The sequence below is a fragment of the Prionailurus bengalensis genome, chromosome C2 (genome assembly GCF_016509475.1).
Source record: "Prionailurus bengalensis isolate Pbe53 chromosome C2, Fcat_Pben_1.1_paternal_pri, whole genome shotgun sequence".
Taxonomy (NCBI): Eukaryota; Metazoa; Chordata; class Mammalia; order Carnivora; family Felidae; genus Prionailurus; species Prionailurus bengalensis.
This window is the reverse complement of record NC_057350.1, coordinates 84,248,596-84,275,513: the sequence shown is the minus strand read 5'-3', so window position 1 is coordinate 84,275,513 and position 26,918 is coordinate 84,248,596. Positions and strand designations below refer to the sequence as shown.

General features: G+C 43.9%; 1 protein-coding gene and 1 non-coding gene across 2 annotated transcripts in view; both read right to left on the bottom strand.

Moving 5' to 3' along the window:
• Positions 1-577: 577 nt before the first annotated feature.
• KLHL6 (kelch like family member 6) overlaps positions 578-26,918 on the bottom strand; it is a 57,708-nt gene continuing 31,367 nt past the window's right edge. Inside the window, exons 3-7 of the mRNA XM_043594794.1 lie at positions 20,230-20,679; positions 11,954-12,191; positions 6,612-6,814; positions 4,819-5,032; positions 578-3,221 (exon numbers count right to left, since the gene is read on the bottom strand). Of these exons, the coding sequence (XP_043450729.1) occupies positions 2,920-3,221; positions 4,819-5,032; positions 6,612-6,814; positions 11,954-12,191; positions 20,230-20,679 (1,407 nt within the window). The 3' untranslated portion in view covers positions 578-2,919. The remainder of the gene's footprint in view (positions 3,222-4,818; positions 5,033-6,611; positions 6,815-11,953; positions 12,192-20,229; positions 20,680-26,918) is intronic.
• On the bottom strand, positions 5,994-6,097 carry LOC122492532. Its single transcript, XR_006299704.1, has one exon. It is a non-coding gene; the product is annotated as a small nucleolar RNA U13 (small nucleolar RNA).

The window sequence follows — 26,918 nt, the reverse complement described above, 5'->3', positions numbered from 1 at the left end:
CCTTCCTCAGTCCTAGGGCCCTTTGCCTCTTACTCATCTGGTGCCAATTTGCCTCATCCCCCGATGGTGGTATGGGTACGACAATCACACAAACTAGATTTTTCGCTTGATTGTTTATCTGTAAATGGAAATTAGATTTTAAGAGCTTCCATCCTTGGCTAGTGCCTAAAAGCTTAAATCCTGACACGCTTATAAAGTTTCTCTGAATTACTTGAACTCTTATTTCCCTAAAAGCTACTGACTGGCAGCCTTAAGTGCAGGACTCTGTGTCGTCTTAACAGGTGTATCTGTCTGCCAACCCATGCCATTATTGAGGATCTCTCTTGAGGGCCAGGCATCTGAGATTTTACAATTGACCTGCATATCTAGTGACATTAAAATGACATAGAAGCTGGGGCACCTGGGTGACTCAGTCTGTTAAGCATCTGACTTCGGCTCAGGTCACGATGTCCCGGTTTGTGGGTTTGAGCCCTGCCTCTGGCTCTGTGCTGACAGCTCAGAGCTTGGAGCCTGCTTTGGAGTCTGGGTCTCCCTCTCTACCTGCCCCTCCCCCACTCACGCTCTATCTCTTTCTGTCTCAAAAATAAATATTTAATGAAAAATGACACAGAATCCTTTCCTTGACTTCATTTACATTTTCTGAACTAGTCCTGAAACTTGGGTCCTACAGTTAGAAGCAGATTTATAACACAGAGGTCTTGAATCCTCACTTTCCCAGAGTAAGGCTGATCCACTGATGGGCACAAAATTTGTCAACTGTTCTTAACAAAAGTTCTCGATGACAAGGAGCACTCTCTTTCTGAGGGGAGCTCTCTGCAAATGCCACTGATGTTGTCATTGGATAGACTTTTTGGAAGTTCTTCCTGAAATCATCTTCAGAAAATGATTGCTCCTATAACTCATAAATGGTTTCTGAAGACTATCTCAAAGGAAGTCAAGTATGTAAGCGATGGCCGCATCATTGACCTAAGAGCACAGCTTCCCAAGAAGAGCACTGGAAGGGCAATAAAGAAGTGGGTGTAACCTCATAACTTTGCAGATGTATCATTTTTCTCTAACTTGATGAAAAGAAAAACTATAATGTTGACTAGTGGCCTGTTTACCTGTTTATTGAATGTTTCAGGGGTGGTTATCTTACCTGTTTGTGTCCCAAAGTCTTGACAAACAGAAAGAACTCCTTGAATGTCTGCTAAATGGAACTAGATTAACTTGCTTCAGTTGAAAGCTTTGTTAAGGTTATTAGTGCTCATGAGTAAGTACATCACTTACTGTAATGTGTTCTAAATGTCCCCAGATATGTTTGTATTTTCCCTTCCTACTTTTTGTAGCAGGGAGCTGAACTGTCACACCTGATTCTAAGGCACAGGGCTTTTCACACACCAACATGTGTTTATATTTATCCTCAATGATCTAAGCATACACAGAAATCTCATTTGTAATGTTCCAAGTCCTTTTTTATCAGCTTGGAACTTTAAGCTTCTTCTAACCATAACTTTTCTATGAAAATTCAACTCACTATAAACTCTAAAACCGCTACTGCCCAAACAGGCACAATGTGCTGCCTCTGACATGAAATAAAACTCTATTAAAGAGATTTGAAATCATATGATGAAAATAAAACGCATTGGGTAATGCAGTTACTATGTTGCTATCATTGTTGTTGCTCTTTAAGTACAGCACATGAAACAGGATCTCTTAATCTGTTTCCCCAACTTGGGGATTAGAATGAATTTCCAGTGAGCTCATTGGAAAGCTCTATCAGAGCGAAGGACAGACTCCACTCTTTGAGTCAAAATTGTGCCAAACTGAACCAAAAACCAAACAGAAGGGCTTGAAAGGATCCTGAAAACTAAGGTTCCAGGAGGGTGGGGTCTCAGGGACATGGACTCGAGTCACAGTCTAAAAAGCAGAAAGTATACTGTCAAGAAGGGTCAGTCATTCTTGCAGTGGCCAGCAGTGTAGGGATGTTTACATTAAAAACAACAACAAAAACAGTATTCCGAGTCTATGGGAAACCCCTTTTAACACTGCAATACAAGTGTTGGACGTTGAGAGGCCGGGGCACTGGACTCTGCTGAAGGTACAGTTGTGTGTAGCAACAAGAGTTCTAGTCCAAAATGCACCTCTGTGATCATTAAAAAAAAAAAAAAAAAAAAAAAAAAAAAAAGGTTTTGATGGGTGAGAAGTTATTTTTTATCTCTTTCAAAGCATATAGGTCTTCCCAGACCCATCTTCCGGTCCTGTCAGATGGAACAACACTTGAAACCCTCTTGACAAGGAGCCCAAGGCTCTAACACCAAGGATTCCATGTGGTTTAAATATAAGAAAAAAAAGAAAGAAAAAAAAAAACTTTATTTCCCCACCTTGCTGAGTGAATCCTTCAGCAAACTTGTCAGAAACAAAAAATGAGCCAGTTTAGTTTGTTGTTTTCCTATGCAGAAATAGGCAGCATGACAGAACCGTCACTGACCTTGAAATTGAAAAGACCTGGAGTTAGCCTCTTGGCTTAGCTACTTATAATCTGGGTGACCAGGGACAAAGTACTTCGCCTCTCTGAAACTCAGTTTCCTCACCTGTAAAACAGAAGTGATAATGTCCGGTGACCAGGTCATTATGGTGGTTAAACAAATTGATACACAAAAGTGCTTGGCACAGAACCTGGCAGGGGACAGGTCTGTCCTGAATGTTACATATTACTCTTCTTCCCTCCTGAGGTAGGTCGCACAAACATTCCTGGCTGGTGTCCCAAAGCTGTGACTTCCAAAAGGAGCTCCCATGCGGAGCCGCGGGGAACCCAGGTGTGTGGCCTGTAGCTCCAGCCCAGCCTGCTGTCTGAAGTGGGACGAACCCGGGCAACAGGTGAGGAGGGAGGTCTCCTGGCACCTCGCCCCGCGCCCCCGTGGCTCCGCCCTCCCGCAGTCACACCGACACGGCTCCGGGCACGATCCTCCGGATGTGGGTGTAAGATTTCCTGATGGTGACACTGCCGTGGTGCGACACCCCCCGGGGCAGGACACACTCCTCCGTCAGTTTCTGGGCCTCGGGGTCCCAGCACAGCACCGTGGCGATGACCTCGTTCTTCTCGTCCCGCCCCCCAGTGATGTAGAGCCGGTTGTTGCAGGGCGCGATGCCGCAGCTGGCCCTCTCGTGGCTGAGCTGGGTCACCAGGCACCAGCTGTCTTCCAGAGGGCTGTAGGCGTACAGCGCTCTCATAGCCCCTCCTGAGGAGGAAGGGAAACACGGTGGGCATCTCACTGTTTTTTCTGGTTTTCTTCCCCTTTAACCACAAAAAGCCCACTTCTGCTAGGTCAAATCTACCATCTCGCCAATGGAAATAGGAGTTTCACGGCTCTCCAGAAAGCTCTAATGGATTCTAGGGACAGTATGTCTGTGCTGGAAACACTTCACAGAGCCCCTTAAACTCTGCTGCCAGGTGCTAATCAGGGTCTCAAGGACGACTGGCTTCACGTGGTGCCAAAATGTATCCTAAGACTGCTCCCTAGAAGAAATACCGCCTGGTACAGCTGGGGCACTCAGCTCACAACCCCAGCTCTGCCACTTTTTTACTGTAACCATAAGCACTGAGGCTGCGGTGGTTGTAAGACGTCAGAAGGACCATGCTCATAAAGCACCTGCAGAAAGCCTGGTACACAGAAGCTATCGATACATGGCAGTGACTAGAGGTGGTGGCGTCTCTTTGTAGACTGAGCATGACCTGGGACGCCAGCCCAAGTTACCCATCTTAAGATGAGCTTTGAAGTCATGAGGCTGACCATAAACACACAGGAAACCTGAAGCAAGAGAGAGAAGGGGGTTTTCCTTAATCTGTTCCTGTATTCTGCCTCCAGGAAGCCTGCTCTGATTAGTTCTTGTTTGCTGAAGTTACATATTTTTGGCATCTCCTTAATCAGTAATTCTGTCATGGCTGCACATGAAAGTCACCTGCACATTAGAAACACCTTGCACTGTTGGGGCGCCTGGGTGGCTCAGTCAGTTAAATGTCCAACTTCAGCTCAGGTCACCATTGCGAGGTTCACAAGTTCAAGCCCGGCGTTGGGCTCTGTGTTGACAGCTCAGAGCCTGGAGCCTGCTTCAGATTCTATGTCTCCCTCTCTCTCTCTGCCCCTCCCCTGCTCATACTCTGTCTCTCTCTCTCTCTTTCTCTCTCTCAAAAATAAGTAAAACATTAAATAAAAATTAAAAAAAAAAAAAAGAAACACCTTGTACTGTAGACCAACGTGCTCCCTCTCATTCTGATATAATTGCTCTGGAATAGGGCCTAGCCATGCATATTTTTGTAAAAAGCTCCCTAGGTGATTCTAATGAGTAGTTGGTATTGAGATCCGTTGTCCTTAACAATTCCATGCCAACTGTGGTATGGCTAGCCAGGCTTTCCTTGTGGCTAAATGCAACTTTTCAGAGCCCCAGAGCAAGTGGAAAGAGTAAAATTCCCATGAACACAAAATAAGAAATAATGATAGCTACCATTCATCGGTCACTTACTGTACTGGGCACACTTCAATTTGCATACATTTGCTAATGTTTGCAGCACACTTCGTTCCTGTGGCAACTTCTGGCTCCTCCACTGGGCCCCACTGTCGGTCTATTTTGTATGTACCCTAAACGTGGGCTGTCTCTGTGTCCAGTACTACAAGGTAATTCCCACCAAGGCCTGGACCAATCCCTTCTCTTCCTTTTCCACCTCACCCACATCACCCAGGAATCCATGTGAGTTCCCAGGAGGGCCTTATCTGATCTACCCCCATGGCTGCATGGGTGGCGGACCTCAGATAAATAAGATGCCATTCATTTACTTACCAACAACATAGATGCGGTCCCGGAAACTGACAGCATTGATGCATTTAGCCTCCACCGGCATGGACGACTTTAAATTCCATTTATTGGTTGAAGGGTCATAACACTGAGTCTTGTCTGTGGCCAGTTTCCCATTGGGCCCGCCCCCAATCACATAGAGTTTCTTCTTATGGCTGGTAGCTGCGAAGGAACTGACGTGGACAAGAAGGGGTGCTGCCTGTGGAGGCACAGGGCATCAGGAGAAGCTGTTAGTCACACAGCTACAGACTGCCCCCAGACTGCTGCAGTGGTTCACAGGACACAGGCCAGGAGCTCGAGAACATAAGCCTGGGCATCCTTTGCCTGAAGTCACAAGGCCTGTGGGCTTGACTCCCCTTGAGACATGAGGTCAAACAAAGCACTCATTTCCCACCCTCTCTGCAGGCTCTGGACAGGCTAGAATGGGTTCAGTGTTGGATGTTTCCAGCCTGTTTCTCCCAGAGTCCAGCTATCAGGGGAGGGAAGGTGTACATAGGAATAAGTGCTTATACAGATGAAACCAGCCACTATTTGGAGGAAAATACTTTCTCAAACATGCATATTTCTATTCATCCATGTGTTCCTTCATTCAAAAAATATTTACTGAGTGCCTACTATGTGCCATTGTCTTTATTGCTTTTATCTAGGAAGAAAAGCTGATATAAGGGTTTCAGGGGGCCATAGGTAAGCAGACTCCCACTCTGGGGCAGCATGAAGATTTTGGTATTTAGCCAGACCTGTGCTTCTACCCTGTGAACCCCAGGGCACTCAAGGGGACTTCCAAGAGCTTCTTGCCTTTTGACATGGCCCTCTTGGGTCATGGAGCAGCTATGTCATGGCACTTGACAAGTTGAGAAGATGTAGGGCACACTCCTATAAAATATGAAGGGCTATATAGCAGTTTTCAGGTTGACAGGTCTTGCTTGGTTAGATGCCATGATGATGTAGCTACCTTTGCTTGTGCCTCTGATGGCCGTGCTTTACACTCCCCAAAGTGGAACATACTCTGACATACAGTCTCATAAGGAGAAAGAAAATTTGTAATTAAGAATAACCTGGAAATGCAGGAAGTGAAACTGTTTTACTCATTATTATTATTATTATCATTATTATTATGACATTTAACATGAGATCTACTCTCTTAACAAATTTTTTTTCCACATCAGACAGGTAATGTGCCAAGGTTGTAACAAGGTTTGAGGGCAGCACATGTCACACAATGGTTTGAAGACCCAATCATCACACTTATGAACTACAAAAGGATATCTCTTAACAACTTTTTAAGCATAAAATGCAGTGCTGTTATCTGTAAGCACAATGTTGTACAGCAGATCTCCGGAGTTTATTCACCTAGCATAATTACAAGGGCTAACTTCTAAACACTACCAAATGACTCTGAATCAGTAAACAGTGTAGGAAAGGGATCTCTGTATGCCCACTGGGGAGAAAACAAGGGCGGATGGCATCTGAGGAGACAGACTCTGAGCTCAGACATGCAGACTGAGGTTAGAACCAAGCCTCCCCTCTACATCTGGGCTTCTTGCCAGGATAGACAGGTGCCCACGCAGAGCTTCCCCGTCTGGAAGGAAGTTGTTTCTCTGACCTGATCAGCAATGCTGAAGCAATGGCTCCTATTAAGAGGGAAGCTTGGAGCCACCAAAAATGTTCTCAGTGGGAGCAGAGAGATCAGAAAGCCATATACCTACATTGGCACATACTTCTTTTTTAAAGCTTTGAAATAATAATACAAAATTACTCATAGAAATAATCTGTTATACCTCTGACCAGCAGTTATGGAAGGGATCATAGGTCTCCACATTGTTGATCCTCTGTAAGCCATCAAAACCTCCAATCACATAGACCTTGCCACCTAATACCACCATTTTATGCCTCCAGCGGCCTATATTCAAATACTCAATTTGAATCCATTTGTTGATTGAAGAATTATATTTCCAAACATCATGCTGTGTCTCTTTGCCACCTAGAAGAGATACAGAGCATTTAAGAAGCCACCACATATATCAGAAACACAGCTTCCCCCATAATTTCCCACAGTCCTTAAATGCTATATCCCCAGGTCAGCTCCGCTCCCAAACAAAAGGAATCGTGAAGGTGTGTGTGGTCTGGATGGGGAAATCGAGCCACCATAGGGCAATAGAGAAAGCCAGGTGAGGCTGGGGTGAATCGTGTACCAGACTGTGCTAGGTGTCACGTCTGTGCTGTGAGAGTTCAGAGAAGAGGTGGCTGAGTGAATTGGGTCCAGAGGAGTCTCCAGGGAAGTGGCGCCCAAGTGGCCTGGGTGGATGGGGGCCAGCAGGCACCTGGACTCAGTGTCTGTGCAGCCAAGGGGTAGGAAGCAAAGCAGGACAGGTAAGGTTGGACCACTGCAGTGGGGATAGGAGGCCCTTGACCGGCAGGCAAATTAGGAAGTACCTTAAGTTCTGTTTGCTTGTTTATTTAGGCAAATACAAACCTGGGAAAATCACCAAGAAATCTTACAAAATTGTCTTGGTTCAAATCTCTGACCTATATAAAAAACATAAGTAGGGTTTGTCCTATTGTTAAAAGATTTTATTATAAAAGAATTAGATGCTCACAATAGATAGTTTGAGAATGAGATGGTAAATATTTTTTTTGAGACAACTCTCTGAAAATACATAATTCAGTTAGGGAGAGAGACCAAGATCTTTGGGGAGATTTTAATAAAAATATTTTAACAGCTTTGTGTTTCTATTCCCCATCAGCATAGAGTATCACCAACTACTTAAAGCAAAGCATGTACTTTTCAGGGGCACCTGGGTGGCTCAGTTGGTTAACCGTCCAACTCTGGATTTCAGCTCAAGTCACAATTTCATGGTTTGTGGGTTCGAGACCCACGTTGGGATCTGCACTGCGAGCATGGAGCCTGCTTGAGATTCTCTCTCTCCCTCTCTCTCTGCCCCTCCCCTGCTCTCTCTCTCTCTCTCTCTCAAAAATAAATAAATAAAATCTAAAAAAAAAAAAAAAAAGATGTACTTTTCAGACTTATAAATGTGCACTAGTGGGGCAATGTGTATCACTGATGATGCTCTGTGTCCTGGGTAAATGTTTCTCTAAGGTAGAGCCCAGAAGTGAGATTTCTAAGGGAAAGGCATGCACACCTTGAATTTTTATAGGTGTTGCCAAAGAGCCTTCCAGAGCTGTCCTGGTTGACCTTTCCCTTTACCCCACTCACAGCATATATTAAGAGCGTTTTTTGGCTTATTTTGTTTTGCAAGCTGATGGAGAAAAATAACACCATGGTTTGGTTTTTCCTGAGCTTCTTCTTCCATGAAGTTTCTGTTCACATAGTTCAACCATTTTTTCCTTGGGTTGTGTGCATTTTAGAGGTCTCTATTCAAAACACTGTGCGTGATATTGATCCCAATGCAACAGCGTCTAAAGTTATAAAATAACTATATACTTTCAAAGTAATGTATGCATACTGTATTAAAAAGGAACCAAAAACTCTATGAGTTTTACCTCAAGATGTAAAGAAGACCTGATTAGGTTGGAGGCATGACATGTGCATAGACGAGAGGACAGACAAGGGCTGTAAGATGTCACCCCTCCCCAAGTTCATCAATACATTCAGTGCCTTCAGGACTTTTCAGGGAACTTGAAGAGATCATTCTAAATTTCATTTGGAAGAGTAAATTTGGAAAAATGCCTGAGAAACTTTTGAAAAAAGAATGAACAAGGAGGATTTTCCCAGCAAATATTAAAATATACTAAAAAGTTACAATAATAAAAGCAGTGTGGTACTAGCATCAAATGAGACAAACTGACCAACGAAAAACAAGGGTACAGAACAGACTGAAAGATATAAGGATAATTAAATAAATGGTATTAGAACAATTGACTACTTAGGGAAAAATGAAGTTAGAGCCTTCTTTCACATTACAGTTAAAATAAAATTCAAAAGTAAATGGTATAAAAGTAACTGGAGAATATATGGGAGATGCTGATGATCTTGGGGTGAGGAGGGGCTTTCTAAGCATGACACAAAACGCAGAATCACATAGGAAAGAAAGTTACTATATAAAATACAAATTGAAGTTCAAAGATAACCATAGTCTGAGAGAAACTATTTGCAATACAAATAGCAAAGGACATAGAATAAGAACTGCAAAAAATTACTAAAAAGACAAACAACCAATAAAGCACAAAGGGTAGGAATAGATAATTTTCAAAAATGAAGTGTTAGCTAATAAATATATGAAAATACGCTAACATCATTAATGATCCAAGAATGTAAATATAAACATTTTGGGCTATGAAAAAAATGCAATTGATAATAAAAAATGTCAGCAAGGATGAAGAAAATGGGCCATGTCATTCAACGTTGGTTGAACTGCAAACTGGTAGCAGTTTAGTAACATCTACAAAAATTCTACATGGACACATCTGATGACCACTTCCAGGAATCTCTCCAAAGAGCAGCACAAGTTCATAAATACATGTGTATTAAAATGCCTATTGCAGCATTTTTTTCCAGTGGGAAAATAAAAGCTGAAAAAACTGTATTTCATTCAATCAGTAGACTGCCCTGAAGCTGGTGGAAAGAACACTAGCAATAATGATGAATAGCACTGCTGAGCTCTCCTATGTGCTTGGGATTGTGCTGTGCTTTATGTAATACATATTACAACACTTAATCCACATGACAGATCCCTTATGTCAACACGTGATGATGCCCAAAAGAGACTGTTAATTGAAGCACAAATCTCTGTGATTTAACTGTGTATAACAAGCATGACTTCATGTATTGCTCATGTCATTTATTATTATTATTATTTTAGAGAGAGAAAGAGCATGCACGTGAGAGCTGGGGAGAAGAGCAGGAGGGAGAGAGAATCTTAAGCAGTCTCATGCTCAGCAAGGAGCCTGTCAATGGGCTGAATCTCATGAGCCTGGGATCATGACTTGAGCCCAAATCAAGAGTCAGATGCTCAACCGACTGAGCGATCCAGGCGCCCCCAGTGTCACTTTTAAATAGACAACAACAAGTTTAAGTGAGGCGAAGGACAAGTTGTAGAACAACATGTGTAGTGTATGTGACAAAGACTGACTATGGTTCCCAAATATGTCTTTTCCTCCTGTACACACAGCTCAACTACATTTCCTAGCCCACCGCATGGGGGCTGGGACTGCAGGGGTGGGAGTACGTGGCTAGTTCTTGCTAATAGCATGCAAGAAGACTGATGCCTCATGTCCAGGCTGAGGTTGTTATGAGCAGGTATGCCTTCTCAACTTGTTCAGTGTCTCCTTCTTCCTCTAATGCATCAAACTTGAAGACCACGTGTGGAAAACAGCAGCATCATAAGATGCAAAGAACCTCAGTCCCTGAATGACTGAGTGAAGGAGGTCCACACCCCCCAGTGCCCACATACTACTGCCATAATTTGCTGAGATTTAGTGTTTGTTACAGCAGCTGGCATTACTTACTCTAAGCCAATATAAAACTATTTTTGTAAAAAAGTTAAAACGTATAGGATTGTAATAGCACAGAGAAACTGCCATATTTTACTTTACACCCTGTATTATTTGAATCTTCTACAACAATCAAAAAAATACTTCTACAAGATAAAAGAAAGCTATAATCTAATCTATGGTATTAACATACCCAGGGAAGAACTGACCTGCCCTTGACTTTGGAGGAAGCCAGTTCTGCGAAGTTCAGATTAGAAAAAGCCTCCAAGAGAGGACAAGGTATGCTTGTCTCCTTCCTTGGGGCTCCCAGAATAGCTAGGTGACTTTTGATGTCATTGGGAGAGGATGGGACTCACAGAACCTGGGTTGGAACCCTGTCTGACATTTACCAAGGTATGACCTGTCTTTAGATATGTTCCATAATCTTTCAGAGCCTCCATTTTCTCCATTTGTAACTTGGAGATTAAAATCACCTACCTTACAGAGTTGGTGTGATAGGCAAATGATGAAATGCCACCAAAGTGAAAATTCACCTACTGTGCTGTTAAAATGGTACAGATTTTGTCACTTAATAAATATTTATTATTTACTATGTAGCTAGGCACAGTACTAGGTACTGACAATATAGTATTGACTCTTGTAGAATTGAAGGACTAATGGGAATGAGGCATAGTGTAATTGTAAATAATTAAGCAAATTGGGGCGCCTGGGTGGCGCAGTCGGTTAAGCGTCCGACTTCAGCCAGGTCACGATCTCGCAGTCCGTGAGTTCGAGCCCTGCGTCGGGCTCTGGGCTGATGGCTCAGAGCCTGGAGCCTGCTTCCAATTCTGTGTCTCCCTCTCTCTCTGCCCCTCCCCCGTTCATGCTCTGTCTCTCTCTGTCCCAAAAATAAAAAAAAATAAACGTTGAAAAAAAAAAAGAAAAAAAAAAGAAGGAATAATTAAGCAAATAACTTAGAAGAGAGAAATGAGGGGTGCCTGGGTAGCTCAGTCAGTTGAGCATCTGACTCTTGATTTCAGCTTGGCATCGTGATCCCAGGGGTTGTATCAAGCCCACAATGGGCCCCGTGCCGAGTGTGGAGCCTGCTTGGGATTCTCTCTCTTTCTCTGTCTCTCTGTCTCTCTCCCTCTGCCTCTCTCCCCCCTACTTTTGCACGTTCTCTCTCTCTCTCTCTCTCTCAAAAAAAGAAAGAAAGAAAGAAAGAAAGAAAGAAAGAAAGAAAGAAAGAAAGAAGTGTGAAATGAAAAAGTACTATGTTCTACTGGAGCATCTAAAAGTATGACAGTAAACTTGAGCTGAGGTTCAGGTCTGGGGAGAAGAGCAGACATTTTTATTCATTACTGTATTCCCAGTGACCAGCTCAGAACCCTACACCTAGAGCAAACACCAAATAAACTCCAGTATTTGTTTACTTCTTCCTTTTCCATGAAGGACTGGACCTGTCTGCCTGCCACCCCAGATCCTAGTACAATACTGCTCACAGGTTAGTGTCCATTAAGTAATAATGTGCTTTCCCAGATAAGACCCCCTGGGTTTCTGTATGCTGATCCAGTCAGAGTTAGACCATTGCCATTCACAGTAATTCTTATAAGATGGTGGCCTGGCTCTCACTCAGGAAAGTACATTGTGCCACTGGGGCTTGCTTTGGCATCATGTGGCTCCTGCTTACCTGAGATGTAGACCTCATTTTTCAATGTCACGCATGCAAACTCCACCCACTTCTTGTTCTCACTCTCCAGCTCATGCTCCGTCATGGGGAGCTTGGCCACCTCCAGGCGGCTGCGCCTCAGGGGGTCCAGGCAGGTTACCTCCGCCACAAACCGTTCATCCTTTGTGCAGCCACCAATGATCATGAATACCTCAGACTGAAACTCATGCATCCTGGGCTTGGTGCGCTCGGAAATGATCTGGAAAACCAACAGGAGTACATAAAGGCAGGATGACACAGAGGTTCAGAGACTAGGCCATGGAGCCAGACAGAGAAGAGCCCAATTCCCAACTCTGCCACCATATGACCAGGTGACCTCACCTCCTTGAGCGTCAGTTTCATCATCTGTGTAATGGGAATTTTAGTGGTAACTACCTCATAGGTTTGTTGTGAGGATTAAAATCATGCACATGGTATGGTATCATACACATGGTGTGCTTGCCCTGAAAGGGGCCTGGTGTATAACAGGTACTCAACAAAGGCTACCTATTGTTGCTTTTGCTGCTGTCTTAAGAAATCCAGGTCCATTTACATTAAATGCACTTCTTGCCTCACCAGGGCTTGAATCCTGAAATTTCATTTTTGGCCACCTTCCACTCTCTCCTGGTTTCAATTTCTTGATGATATCCCAGACTTTGCTCACCACCCGACCTCTTCTGAAAGAGAAGTCCTGATAGTAGGCACCTAAGAGCACTTAGAGACTTAGGAAGGAAAAACCAAAAGGGAGCACGGTGTGGCTGGGGAGGTTGGAGGACTGGGTTCCAACACCAAAGATATGACCCTTCAGAGCCTTGAACAAGCAAATACACCCACACCACAGATATTTGAACCCAGCTTAAAGAACAGAGGTTTGTAAATCAAACACACCAGAGTTTGGCCCTGGTTTCATCACGTATGGCCATGTGACCTTGGAGAAGCAACACAATCCCTGCAAATGCCTGTCATCACTTCTGTGCCATCAGGTCATTGTGAGCACTCATGAAGTCATGACGTAGAGGGATGAGCAGAGCACCTGGCACATGCACAGCCCTTAACAGGTAGTCATAGTGGTAGGAGCAGCTGGAGATGTCATACCAGCATTCTTAGGGAAAGGGGACGCCTTCCCTCCTCCTGGTTCCATCTGTCCCTTGGGCTCAGTGGGGAAGGTTCTGCAGGAGGGTTGATGGGAGACAGAGAGGCAGCACCCATTTCCCAGATGACCAAAGCGGCTTTTTCCTGCAAGGTCAAGCTGACCTAACACAGACTATGAAGCTTCGGTCTTGACCACAGATGCAACAAACAAGTTACAGTAGCAAAAACTGCACCCTAAGTGGTGAATCCAATCAATGGTCACAAGTAATCAGGCCAGCCAAATCCAACCTCTACTTGTCCATCACAGACTTCGTTTTTTTGTACCAAAGAGTCAGATACAGTAAATTTTGCATCCTCAATTCATGGCCATAAAGTCTGTGGCAGGACTCTCTTCTGGGGGCCAGCAGAAAGTAAGGATGTGTGGGGCAATGGGCAGAACCTGAGGGCATTGACAGTGGAAAAGACAACTGAGATAAAGGTGGGAGGGGTGGTCCTGGGAACTTGGAGGCACTATGAGAATACCAAGCTGGCAGGACAGGAGCTGAGAGAGGAGCACCAAAGACAGTTTTTGCCACTCTGTGATTTTCTTTCCAACTATCTACCCTGGTTCACAGCACAACCTCTCAAGAGGATTAGGGATTGTAGGGCAATGCTTAGAGGACAGCAATGGGTTCCTCCCAGAACTGGTCCCCACGTGACCTTTATTCCAGCTCTGAGAGCCATGCCTCAGCCTCCCTCCAAAGCCCCCTATCTTCTTCATAGTGACTGCTTTCCTGCCTCAATAGCCTGCTGGCCAGTAGGGGAGTGGACTGTGATCTTACTCCTGATTCCCAGACTGGTACCCCATTCCTGAGTCCTGGGTTATGTAAGACTCTGCTCCAATTGACTAAAACCCCTGCATTTCTGCCTGCTATCTGGATCCCCACCTAATATCTGTCCTTGATTTCCCACACCACTTCCCCATCCACTTACCTTTTAAGTCATTGGCACTATTTGTAATGTCCCATTGTCCTTTCCTCCAAGAGCCTATTCTTGACTTTCTTTTTTTTTTTTTAATCTTTATTTATTTTTGAGAGACAGAGAGAGAATGGGAGCAGGGGAGGAACACAGAGAGAGGGAGACACAGAATCCGAAGCAGGCTCCAGGCTCTGAGCTGTCAGCACAAAACCCAATGCGGGGCTTGAACTCACAAACCTGGATATCATGGCCTGAGCCGAAGTCAAATGCTTAACCGACTGAGCCACCCAGGTGCACCAGAGAGAGAGAGAGAGAGAGAGAGAGCGCGGGAGCGTGCGCGCACGCGCGCGCACAAGTGGGGGAGGGGCAGAGAGAGAGGGAGGAGACAATCCCAAGAAGGCTCTACACTGTTGGCACAGAGCCCGATGCAGGGCTCGAACTCATGAAACCATGAGATCATGACCTGAGCTGAAACCAAGAATCAGACACTTAACTGACTGAGCCATCCAGGTGCCTCCTGACTTTCCACACATGTTCCCACAGTCCTGAATTTCCCCATCACAGCACTTTGCATACTTCTTTGTAATTTACTAGAAGATCCCTGAGGGCAGGAACAGCCCTTATTCTTCAATGGATTCTCAGCATCAAGAACAGTGCTTGGAGGTTGTGAGTTTCTATAAACCTTTGTTGAATGAGTGAATGAATGAATGAATAGGAGAGCTAGGTAACTCAGGACCTGATACAGATATTTTTTTCCAGTCTAGATCACTGTTGTAAACAGCTTCCTCAGTGGTACCCAGCAATCCCCACCTCAGGATATTTACATTTTATGTTGTTCTCCCCACATTATTCCAGGGTTGGTCCCTGGGCCAACAGAATACAGCAAAGGTGATGGTATATCTCTGCTGAAACTAGGTTATCAAAAGCACTATAGCTTTAATCTTGATTGTTCTCTCAGTTTTTCTGGGGCCATTTGCTCTGGGGAAAGCCAGCTGCTATGGAGAAGCCCATCTGGCAGAAACTGAGGCTTCTAGCCAATAGCCAGCAAGGAACAGACACCTTTCAACAATCCTATGCATGAGCTTGGAAGTTGATTCTCCAACCCCGCTTGAGCATTGAGATGACTGCAGCCCCAGCTAATGGCTTGACTACAACTTTGTAAGAGACTATGAACCAGAACCACCCAACTAAACCACTAAGCCTAGATTCCTGCCAGCTGTGAGATAATAAATGTTTGTTGTCTTAAACTGTAAAGTTTTGGATAATTTGTTGCACCACAATAGAAAACTAATACAGGCATCTAGTTGATGGAATTGCTGGGTATTAAGACCTGCCTTATCACTTGGCACCACAGGACTCCTCAGTGGTGGCACTATTATCAAACTGTAAACACAGCTACATTTGGCAAAATATTAACTCCAAAGGCATGAGACATGCCTGTCTGAAGTCAGAGACGTGCAACTTTGTTGCAGACACACAGAAGTGTTTGCCAAAGAATCGCATGCAACAATCAGGCCTAACCAGTTTATTTTCAGATTGTTAAAAACAGAACAGGCAGGGGCAACTTGGGTGTCTCCGTCCCTTAAGCGTCCGACTTCGGCTCAGGTCATGATCCCACAGCCGGTGAGTTCGAGCCCCATGTTGAGCTCTGTGCTGACAGCTCAGAGCCTGGAGCCTGCTTCGGACTCTGTGTCTCCCTCTCTCTCCTTGCCCCTCCCCCCTGTTCTCTCTCTCCCTCTCTCTCCCTCCCTCCCTCAAAAAATAAACATTAAACATTGTGGATCGTGGGTTTGAGACCCCTGTCGGGTTGACAGCTCAGAGCCTGGAGCCTGCTTCAGACTCTGTGTCTCCCTCTCTCTCTTTGCCCCTCCCCCCTGTTTTCTCTCTCTCTCTCTCTCTCTCTCTCTCTCCCCCCCTCCCTCCCTCCCTCAAAAAATAAACATTAAAGAATTTTTCCAATAGAACAGGCAGTTTCACCTTACTGACTACTCATTAACAGGGCCTGTACTAGAGGACCAACAGAAGTGATCATATTGCTTCAACAAAGCTGTCCTCAAGGCTGAGCCTTTGCCCCCTCTGTCTTCAGGAATGAATGACACCACACAGGTCAGAGCAGTCTTTGGTACAGATCAAGGTGGTCGCAGGAAATTTAGGAGGTAATTAAATACAGGAGAAACTTTCTCTGCCCCAAAAGACTTCTCTCAGTGAAGGTACTGGCTACCACCCCTAAATCAAATGTGGATTGACATCTGCTTTTAGGGTTCTAAAATATCCCACCGCTGCCACCTCCACGAGCTTAGGGGAGGAACAAGGTTAAAAGGGAGAGATAATGATAGAGCAAGAAGGGTTCAAGTTTGGAAAAGGAAGGTTAAGGGGAGAAGTGTGTTCAGAGACTAGCCTCCAGGCTTTCACTACTATTCTGAGGAGTAAACCCAAGATCATTCAGGCAGCAAACAGACGGGAGTTTCAGGGAATCAACTGGCAATGAGACCCTGATTCGAAGATCACTGTGTTTGGTTGGTTCAGCTACCAAGACTGTAACATGGGAATGAGAAAGTGCCCTGGGGAGGTTTTAGGACAATAAATCAGCAACCCTAGGACACAGTGAAAAGAGAAATGTTAGCTTCAGAGAAGGAAAATGCTTGGTTGCGGGAGACAGAGCACCATAAAGGAACTGCAGAAGAACGAGAACAGTCTTCATTCGTGGGGTCTTACACCATGAGCCAGATGCTGCTAACCACATCACGTTCATTACCTTACTTAATTCTCAGAACAACTGGTATCAGTTGGTAGACATCATTGTCTCCACGTTACAGGGCAGGACAGAGCTTTAAAGCAGCTAAGTAGCTTACCCAAGGTCACACTGTCAGTAAATTGTACAGTCAAGATTAAAACTCAGATCTACCTAAACGCAAGCCCAAGTTCCTGCCACTGGAAACTCTTCCAGATAGAAGATTTCTGGTGAATCTGGAAGATTCTGTCTCCAGAAGATTTCTGTCTGGAGAAGATTTCTGTCTCCCACTCTCCCCCACGCTGCAAACACCGAAGTGAGAGCACATATTTCAGAGCAGCAATTTTGCAGAAGGCATAGTACAGATATTTTATAGAAGAGGAAAACCTTTATCACCTGCATTTCAGGGACTTAGGAAACAGGAAGCAGAAATAAAAATAGCTAGAATACTGGAAGTGTAGTTGATCAAGACCCTGAACTGAGAGCAGCTGCAGAGACTGACACAGTCTGCAATTTTATGAGAGCTTTAATGCCCGGTGCTGAGCCATCTGCCAGTGACCCACATATCCAGCATAGGGCAGGGCCCATATGGTTGCCTAGACTCCTACCTCTGTGTACTCATCACTGTTCATCTGCTTCCTGTCTTGGCTGACAGACCATCAATTTCATAAGGCAGAAACTGTTTTTGTAGTGCCCAGGGCCATATCTGGCAAATAGCTGGTGTTTAGGACTTATTTACAATAACTAAATATATACATACATACAAACATACATACATACATACATACATATAAAGCTTATTAAAATATATGGGATGCTGTTAAAGTGGTACTTAGGGGGAAATTTATAGCACTGCTGGCAATACTAGAAAAAAAAAAAGAAAGTTCTCAAATCAAGGACTTCAGCTCCCACTTAAAAAAAAATCAAAGAAAATTAGGGGTGCCTGGGTGGCTCAGTAGGTTAAGTGCCAGACTTCAGCTCAAGCCGTGATCTCATGGTTCATGGGTTCAAGCCCCACGTCGGGCTCTGTGCTGACAGCTCAGAGCCTGGAGCCTGCTTCAGATCTGTGTGTGTGTGTGTGTGTGTGTGTGTGTGTATGTGTGTCTCTGCCCCTCCCCCACTCACACTCTGTCTGTGTCTCAAAAATAAATAAACATTAAAAAAAATTTTTTTAATCAAAGAAAATCAAACCCAAAGCAAGCAGAGAAAGAAAATAATCAAGATCGGAGTACAAATAAGCGAAATAAACTATAAAAACAAATGAAACCAGAAGCTGTTTCTTTGATAAAATTGATAAGCCTCTAACCAGACTGATCAGGGGGAAAAAAAAAAAAGAGGAGACACAAATTACCAATATCTAGAATGAGAGATGTGACAGCACTATGGATTCTATAGTTATTAGAAGGATAATAAAGGAATACCGTGAGCAACTTTATGGCAATAAATTCCACAACTTCTTTGAAAGACACAAACTACCAAAGCTCATTCTGGAAGAAATAGATAACCCTATATCTACTAAAGAAATACAGTTTATAGCTAAAAACCTCACAAAGAAAACTCCTGGTTCTGATAGTATCACTGGTAAATTCTGCCAAACATTTAAGGATATATTTGCAGAGTGAACCAGTGACAGCAGATCTGAGGGCAACAAAGAATGAGAAGAGGACACACAGGAAAAGAAGGAGGCACCTAGGGGCCTCAGAAAGACAATTTCTAAACCACCTGTGGCTAGGATTTCTATCCATGGCCTAATGAAGTTTTGGTAGCCTATCCCAGATCTACTGGACAGTGGTATATATGTCTGTGTGTGTGTGTGTGTGTGTGTGTGTGTGTGTGTTCATGTATATAAGCTTTAAATACACTATCCCTATAGTATTATTTCCTGATAGTTTTGTTCCTCTCCACTAAGCCTATTTTTGCCTTTATAAATATTTAAATAAAACATTTCTTCAGAAATTTGTTAAGCAGAACCAGGAACATCCAAATGATACATGTATTCATCATCTTGGTACTCATTTCTTCATTCAACAAACATTTACCAATCACTTACTCTACACCAGGGATTCTCCTAAGGTCTGGAGATGAAAAGTCCCATAAGATATATTTCCTACCATTACAAGCTCCCAGTATAGAGATATTTACAGATGAGGAACACAATGGTTACCATGCAGTGGTTGATGCTACGATAGAGCAATGCACCAGGGACTATGAGAAGAGAGAGGTCTCTGAAGAAGATGATGCTTTAACTTTTTGAAGCCAGAGTAAAAGTTAATTAGATGGAGAGAGGAAAAGGCATTTGAACAGCACCTCATTCTCCTGCAATAGAGGGTGAAAAGGCACGTCCACTTTGGGGAATTGGAAGCAGAGCATTAGGGTGTAGCAGAAGGGAGAGGTTGGAGATGGAGCTAGAGAAGTGGGCAGGAGGTGAAGAGTGTAGGGCCAGGCTCTGGGAGATGTGGGAGATGCAGGAGGGAAGGCTCAAGGGAGGAGACTTCAAAAGGGAAGGGCTGGAGAAGGTGCAAGGGCTTAGGACACGTTTACACAGCTGAATGCGACTGCGGCTCCTAAGGAACACCTAGAGCCATTTGCCCAGGGCCAGATCGTCCTTCACACCTGACCCTTCCTAGTGGTATAGAAACCAATTAACTCAAAATTCAACCTTGAAAAAAGCTAAACCATTAGCCTGATTAACACACTTACTTAGCTGACTTTATGCACGTAGTCTTTAGCAATTATCCTAATAAAAAGAAGCTTCATTCTGGAGTCGGGGCCTCATTCCGACTCGAGTATGAGGAACTTCACTTAACTGCATTTTGTTTTCGGACTCCTCTTTTGCGACTCCGGCCATACTCCCTGCAACAGGAGCTCAGGCAGGAAGTGTGTGGGCTTGATCCTGGGAGTCACGGGGAGCCACGAAGAGGGTAAGCCCAAGAACACAATGATGAGGCTTGAGTTTTAGATTATCCAGCTGGTGAATGAATTGGAGGGAGGTCAGACTGAGGGCAGGAAGGTGAGTTTTGAGGAATTTTTGGAAATTCGGAAAGGAAACAACGACAGTCTGAACCAAGGTAACATTCACAGGATATCCAAGAGACTCGCAGTTCCCAGAGCGGGCAAACTAGGAAAGCTGTGCTCCTGTGGAATGGTGACTGAACAGGGCGCATTCTGTCCTGTGTACGTCACCCCCACCAACCTCTACCCTTAAGCCCTGGGTAGAGGAAGGATGTGCTGGGCATGGTGCTGAGCAATTTCCTATCTCACTCAATCCTCTCAGTAGCTGTTTATGATGCGGTATCATCCCCATTTCACAGATCAGAAATCCAGGGCATCTGGAACTGCCTGATTCAAACGGTAGACGGTGTGGCAATTGTCTTCACCGTGAAGTAAGGTTCTGTAAGCCAGCCTCACCTATATTTCTGTGAGGCCCGCAGACTCCTTTACCTCACTGGTTAGCTAGTGTCGCTCATCGTCAGCTCACCTCATTGCCTGAAAGGTGGTACATCCTGGCTTCCTGAAGCAGCGGGAAGACCTCCGGGCACTGTCTGATGAGAGGATCTGCCTCCACCGTCTCCACAAAGTACCACGGGTCCAGCAGTGGCAAGCGCACATTCTCAAGGAGGTAGGGGAGCAAGCAGAGTCGTTCTGCCTGTTTGTGTCGGACCCAACTCATCACAGTCTCAAACACCTGAGCCTCCTCTGTTACATACAGCTCATCACTCTTCAAGATGTGGTACAGAGTGTCCACGGGAAGCTCTAGGAACTCCTCAGAGTTCAGAATCTGCACAAAGTTTTGGATGATGTAATTCTGCACCTGCTTTTTCAGGCTGTCCAAGGAGTGTGTATCTGCCAGCCTCAGTATTCCAACACAGTTTTCTGGATTCAAGGCTTCTGTTAGGAAGCTAGCACAGGCATCCACCATCCGCAGGAACTAAGAGAACAGAAGGGAGGCAAATCAGGCCAGAAAACCATTAGTCCCCAAGGAGGTTTATCAGGGAGTTGTGTGTAGCAACAAAAAATTAGAACAATCCCAATGACTGACAATAGGGGACTATAGCTAAAGAAATGATAGTACATTCTTGTTTTCAACAGCCCTGTAGTCATTAATAAAGTATGTACAAGAATATTAAATGACATAGAAAATGTTCATAATGTACTGAGTTTAAAAATCTGTTCACTGAACCTGATCAAGCTTCTAGATTTAATCAGCAATTTACAGGAAATGCAGCAGAAAGAGGAACATGTTAAATGATGCCATGGGAATATACCATCAGCAAAATCCAGACTGTGAGAAACTTTACGGAACAGCCAGTTCAATTTCTTCAACAAATACATCACAAGGCTGAGAGAGAGAGACGGAGAGGAGGAACCTGAAAACGCACAGAGATGTAAGAGACACATCAAGCTAGTGCAAAGTATGGACTTTATTGGGATCCTTAATTCAGGTTATTATTCATTTTAAGTGTGGTAATGGTATTGTGATTATGTGTAAAGAAGAATCCTTGTCTTTTAGAAATATATACTAAAACATTTGCAGCTGAAATGAGAAAAGCACTTCACAAAACCATAGGTATGTTATAATCCACTTTTTATTGAAAATATGGGACACAGGCATAAAAATAAAGGCTGAAGTGTGTACACCAAAATATTAACAGGTATGATATCTCAGGATATCAGGTATCTTAGGATAATTTTTGCTACAGTAACAAACAACCCCCAAATCTCAGATGCTGACAAGAATAAATGATTATCTCTCACTCACATTATATGTCCTACAGGGGTCTTCATTCCAAGATGACTGAAAAGCCCTTGACTGAGTTATATACCAGTGTTATGACAGAAGGAGAAAAAAGACAGCAGAGCTACCGAAAGGCTCTTAAAATTTTAGCTCAGAAGTTGCACATGCCATTTCCACTCACACCTAACCAGCCAGAGTAAGTCACGTGGCAAAATCTGTTGTCAAGGAAAAAATAATCCTCCCACAGAAACAGTCCCATAAGGATAGAAAGGGAATATACTGTATAAATAATACAAGGTACTACACTCTCTAATAAGACTCTGAGAATTTCTCTTCCTTTTTTTTTACATACTTTATAAATCCTCTAAAATGAAGTAGCACTTCTGTAATTTAAAAGTTCATTTGTAAAATTGTTGGTTTACGTGTCTTAGTTTTAAACGATCATCATCCTCATGAAAATATGAGTCCCTTCTTGGTTTCAACTCAGGAAATGATCTCACTGTTTGTGAGTTCGAGCCCCACGTCAGGCTCTGTGCTGATAGCGTGGAGCCTACTTGGGATTCTCTCTCTCCCCTCTCTCTCTGCCCCTCCCCTGCTCACTCTCTATCTCTCTCTCTCAAGATAAATTTAAAAAACTTAAAAAAAATATGAGTCCCTTATGTTTATATAGCACTTAACACTTTACAAAGCACTGCCATATCCATTATATTACTTAATATTCATTTTCCAGATGAGGTGTCTCAAATGCATCAGTTCATTCTTTTTTTCATTTTTAATTTTAATTCCAATATAATTAACATACAGTGTTACATTAGTTTCAAGTATACGATATTCAAATGTATCAGTCCATTCTTACTCACTGTTCTCTGGAGCTTAGCTTTAAACACATTCAACTTCCTATCCCCACTCCATATCCACTGGGCTCCATGGAGAGTCAAGGTCTCAGTGTTCTTGTGTTGATGAATTAACAGGGAAAGAGGGAGGCTGAGTGGAGAGGACCTGGCAGGGAGGGCCAATTTGAAGGCAGGGCCCAGTGACAGTATGAATGGGACAGACCTGCACTGGGATGGATGTAGCCTGCAGAGAAGAGGCTCCAGTGACAGGAGCTGAGGGTAGCAGAGTTGTGGGGCCTGAAGGGTGGGGGCAGGGGCAGGACTGGTCTTATAATGATTGGGCTTTGGTCTTCAGTCCAGTGCATTCTAGGGGGCACACATCCCTGATTTTTGGATCAATCCCAATTGCAACATATTACCTTTCCATGTCAGAACTCTCGTTCCAATTGTCAGTTTAGAAAACATTGACCGAGGGTCAGGGGCGCCTGGGTGGCTCAGTTGGGTAAGTGTCCAACTCTTGATTTTGGCTCAGGTCATGATCTCACAGATTTGTGAGATCGAGCCCTGCATCAGGCTCTGCACTGACAGCATGAAGCCTGCTTGGGATTCTCTCTCTCCCTCTCTTCGCCCCTCCTCCCCCCCCTCCCCGCTTTCTCTCTCTCAAAATCAATAAATAAACTTTAAGAAAATTGACTGAGGGTCAATGAAATGTTGGAGTAGCTTTAATTCTACCTCAGACTGCCCTGTCAGCTGGCTCCAGCCATGGCCTGCAGATCTACTCCTCGCATGAGCAACTGTAGAAACGGTTGAGACTGAGAACTCTAACACCTGTTGAGTTGTCTGCAGATTTTCAGTTCAAAGAGTAAAAATATACATCTGAGACCAAGCCTTGTTGAGCCCTCAGAACCTGTCACCAGAGCCGTATGTGGCCCTGCCCACAGAGATATCTATGAGCGCTAAAAGGGAACTCACTTTTGTGACAGCCTCTAGTGTAAATAGCACATACACTATTCCAGTGTTTGCATAAGAATAAGATGGTATGAAAATAAAACGGATTTTCTAAATATGTAAACTGTCTCTAGGAGGCCACCTAAGAACCTGGTAACAGTGGTTGTCTCTGAGGAGGGGAACTGGTGGCTGGGGTCTGGGTACGGAGGAAGGCTTACTTCTCACTGTTTACCTTTATGTCCTCCCTTGCATTGTCCACCATGTGACAGAATTATCTGTTTTACAATAAAGTCTCTCATGAATGGCGAAAACACTTGAAGGTAACACATCAAAATGCGAATCGTGTTTATCTCAAATGCAGTTGCTAATTTTTCTTTTAGACTTTGCTGTTTAGAACAAATGTTCTACACTGAGCATGAAGTTGCTTTTAAAACCAGAAAAAAGAAAAGAAATACTCCTTGCAATTTTCAAGGACACAATGAGAAAATAAAATAAAATGTAAAAAATAAAACAAAGAACACCTATGATGTGCCAGCCCCTTTATATTACTGAGCTAATTTAACCCTCACAATACTATAAAGTAGATATTTATTATCTTTCCTGGTTTATAGATGAGGAAAGGAGATCCAGAGAAGTGAGGTGATTTCCTCAAACAGTTATAGCTAATAAGAGGTAGAGCTAAAATTTGAAGCAGTCTTATCTAATTCCAAAAATGCATGTTTTAAGACAACTTCAAGCTTCCTCAGGTCGAGCAGTGTGTGTACAGGACAAGGGCTTGGCAGATGCCAACCATGATTTGCACAATTCACCAACAAGAGCTCCAGTAATCTGATCTGCCTGGAGGAAAGCTTGACCCACAAGGTGCCAATTCCTACCCCTGCTTCATGACTACTGATAAGCAAAGAAGGAAACCATGAAGGAGAATCAAACCAAGTACTGGAGCTCACATTTGTTAGAAACATTGATCCAGAGTGTCCCTCCCCAGCCAGACACCATTCATTCCCCCATTCATCCACTTGTTAATTTCCAGAATGTGTACTGAACATCTGTTATGTAGTAGGCCATCAGTCAGTATTGGACAACAGAGGTGAGCAGAAAGAGACACAGTGCCTGTACTCATTGGACCTGACAGACGAGTGGAGAAGGCAAACAGTAATCAAATAATCACACACGTGTCAAATTACAACTGTGATAAATGCTATATAACACAGTTCGGTGATTCCACTGCTTGAAAGTGAAGGCAGCCCTATTCTTACCCCTCAAGCTGTACACTGTCACCAGGACTTTCCCTGATAGAACCTCTCCACAGTCAGACCTGTCTATTCACCTTCCCCAAACATTCCTAAGCTTGTCTGTCACAGAGCCTTTCTGTGCTCAGGCTGTTTCATCAGCCTGAACCTGCTTCCTCTCTCATCACTCTGTTAAAATCCTGCTCTCCCTGCCCAGACAAGTTTGACTCCAGAGCTTCACTGTTTAAGAAAGGAATCAGGGGGCGCCTGGGTGGCGCAGTCGGTTAAGCGTCCGACTTCAGCCAGGTCACGATCTCGCGGTCCGTGAGTTCGAGCCCTGCATCAGGCTCTGGGCTGATGGCTCAGAACCTGGAGCCTGTTTCCGATTCTGTGTCTCCCTCTCTCTCTGCCCCTCCCCTGTTCATGCTCTGTCTCTCTCTGTCCCAAAAATAAATAAAAAACGCTAAAAAAAATTAAAAAAAAAAAAAAAAGGAATCAGGATAGCTCACCCCAATTTCAACTGAGAAGGCCCCTTTTAAATTAACTTCAAAAAAAGGGGAAGAGGGGTGCCTGGGTGGTTCAGTAGGTTAAGTGACTCTTGATTTCGGCTCAGGTCATGATCTCACGGTTCATGAGTTCGACTGACAGTGCAGAGCCCGACAGAGGATTCTCTCTCTCTCCCTCTCCTGCTTGGGATTCTCTCTCTCTCTGCCCCCCCAACCCCCGCAAATAAATAAATAAAACTTAAAAAAAAAAAAGGGGGAAGGAGTACCATGGCCATCGCCTCATCTACACACAGGTTATTTTTTTCATTTGGAGTGTTAAGTTTGGGACTGACGGAGGGGGTCCAGAGTCTGTGAACCCCTACAACAGTGTGCAAGCATCTGTTTGCACCTATGGCAGTTTTCTGAAAATTGGGTTTACAGGAGATGCTGTGAGTTGCTCTCTAGTATCCATGCACCTGAGGACAAAGCCAACACAAGAAGGAGAGCCAGGACGACAAGAACAGAGAGTCTTGACTGTGTTTTAAGCCTTCTCTGCCTCTGGACATTTTTAATTCTGGGTCAATATGTGCTTAAGAAGAAAGGAAAATGAAAGATAAGGGAAGGGAAAAGAAATGGAGAAATCCTGCCAATTCATGAAGTTCTTTCTCAAAAGCCACTTCCTGCTTCATGGCTTTTTCAGTTGCCCAACACAGAATCAATCCCTGCCTCCTCTGTGCTCCACTGAGCGACTCACTTGACCCTCTGTGGAGCACCAATTACATTTCTCCTTTGTACAACAGTCAGGCATCCCAAGGGCAGGTTCTGGGTCATATTTGTGTTTTTATTTCTAATAGCCCCTAGCACAAACTCTGCCAGAAAGAAGAGAGGGGAGGAAAATAGTTTTCAGATACCTAGTATGTACCAAGACCTATGCTAGACACTTTCCCACCCATTTTTTTAATGAACAAATTTTATTTTTTAACAAATATACTTTATTTAACAAGTAATAATAAGGTAGGTATTAGCACAGATCATTTGCACAAAGGAAGAAATAGAGAATTCAAAGAGTTGAGTGTGTTGCCTAAGGCCACACAGTAAGTGGTACAGATGATGCTCAAGGTCATGGCTAGCTCACTCTTCTCATTGGGCATCACACTGCCTCTGTAACTGTCACATTGTTGAGCTAACAAAATTCAAGGAGAGTCTGAAGAGGCCTTATGAGAACAAGGGTAGTGGTGATCTCCAAATTGTCTACATTCCCCTCAGAATATGCTTCAATAAATACTTTTGAGTATGAGGGGTATAGAGCAGCATACTAATCAATGGCTGAGAAACTGCTGATGGGCAGGGGAGTCATGGGAACAAGAAATTGTTTTCTTTAAAATATATGTGTTTATTATTTCTTCGTATTCAAGATTATTTAAGATGCTAGTGTAAATTTTCATTCTCAGCCTGTCCAAATGACACATGAACTTGTTTATTAAAGCTGAGCGATGACAGATAATGGCAACAGACAGCCAACTTCCTGTTTGAGGGGACATGTGAGCAAAAGGTTACAGTCAGGCACCTGACCTCGAACAAGGACTAAAAATACAATCAAAGAAACCACTTGAGACATAGCTGCAGTTCCCATGAGAAGTGTCTGTCTCAATGAGAATGTACGCCCTGCTCCCCATCTCCACTGTCCTTCCTCTGCTTCCCTTCAGGGTCTCCAGAATCTGGGATCTTAACAGACTTAACCAATGTAATTCCACATCTCCCTAGAGGTGCCTTCAAATCCACCCCAGAAAAACTGAAGCCATATTTTGACCCAAATCAATAATTCCATTGACCACAGTCCCTAAGTGACCTTATAGTTATTGCAAAGGGTGTATAAAGACATTGGTATTCTTACCTTCAAGCCCCAACAAATCAGCGTATGTGAAGAGCATATAATT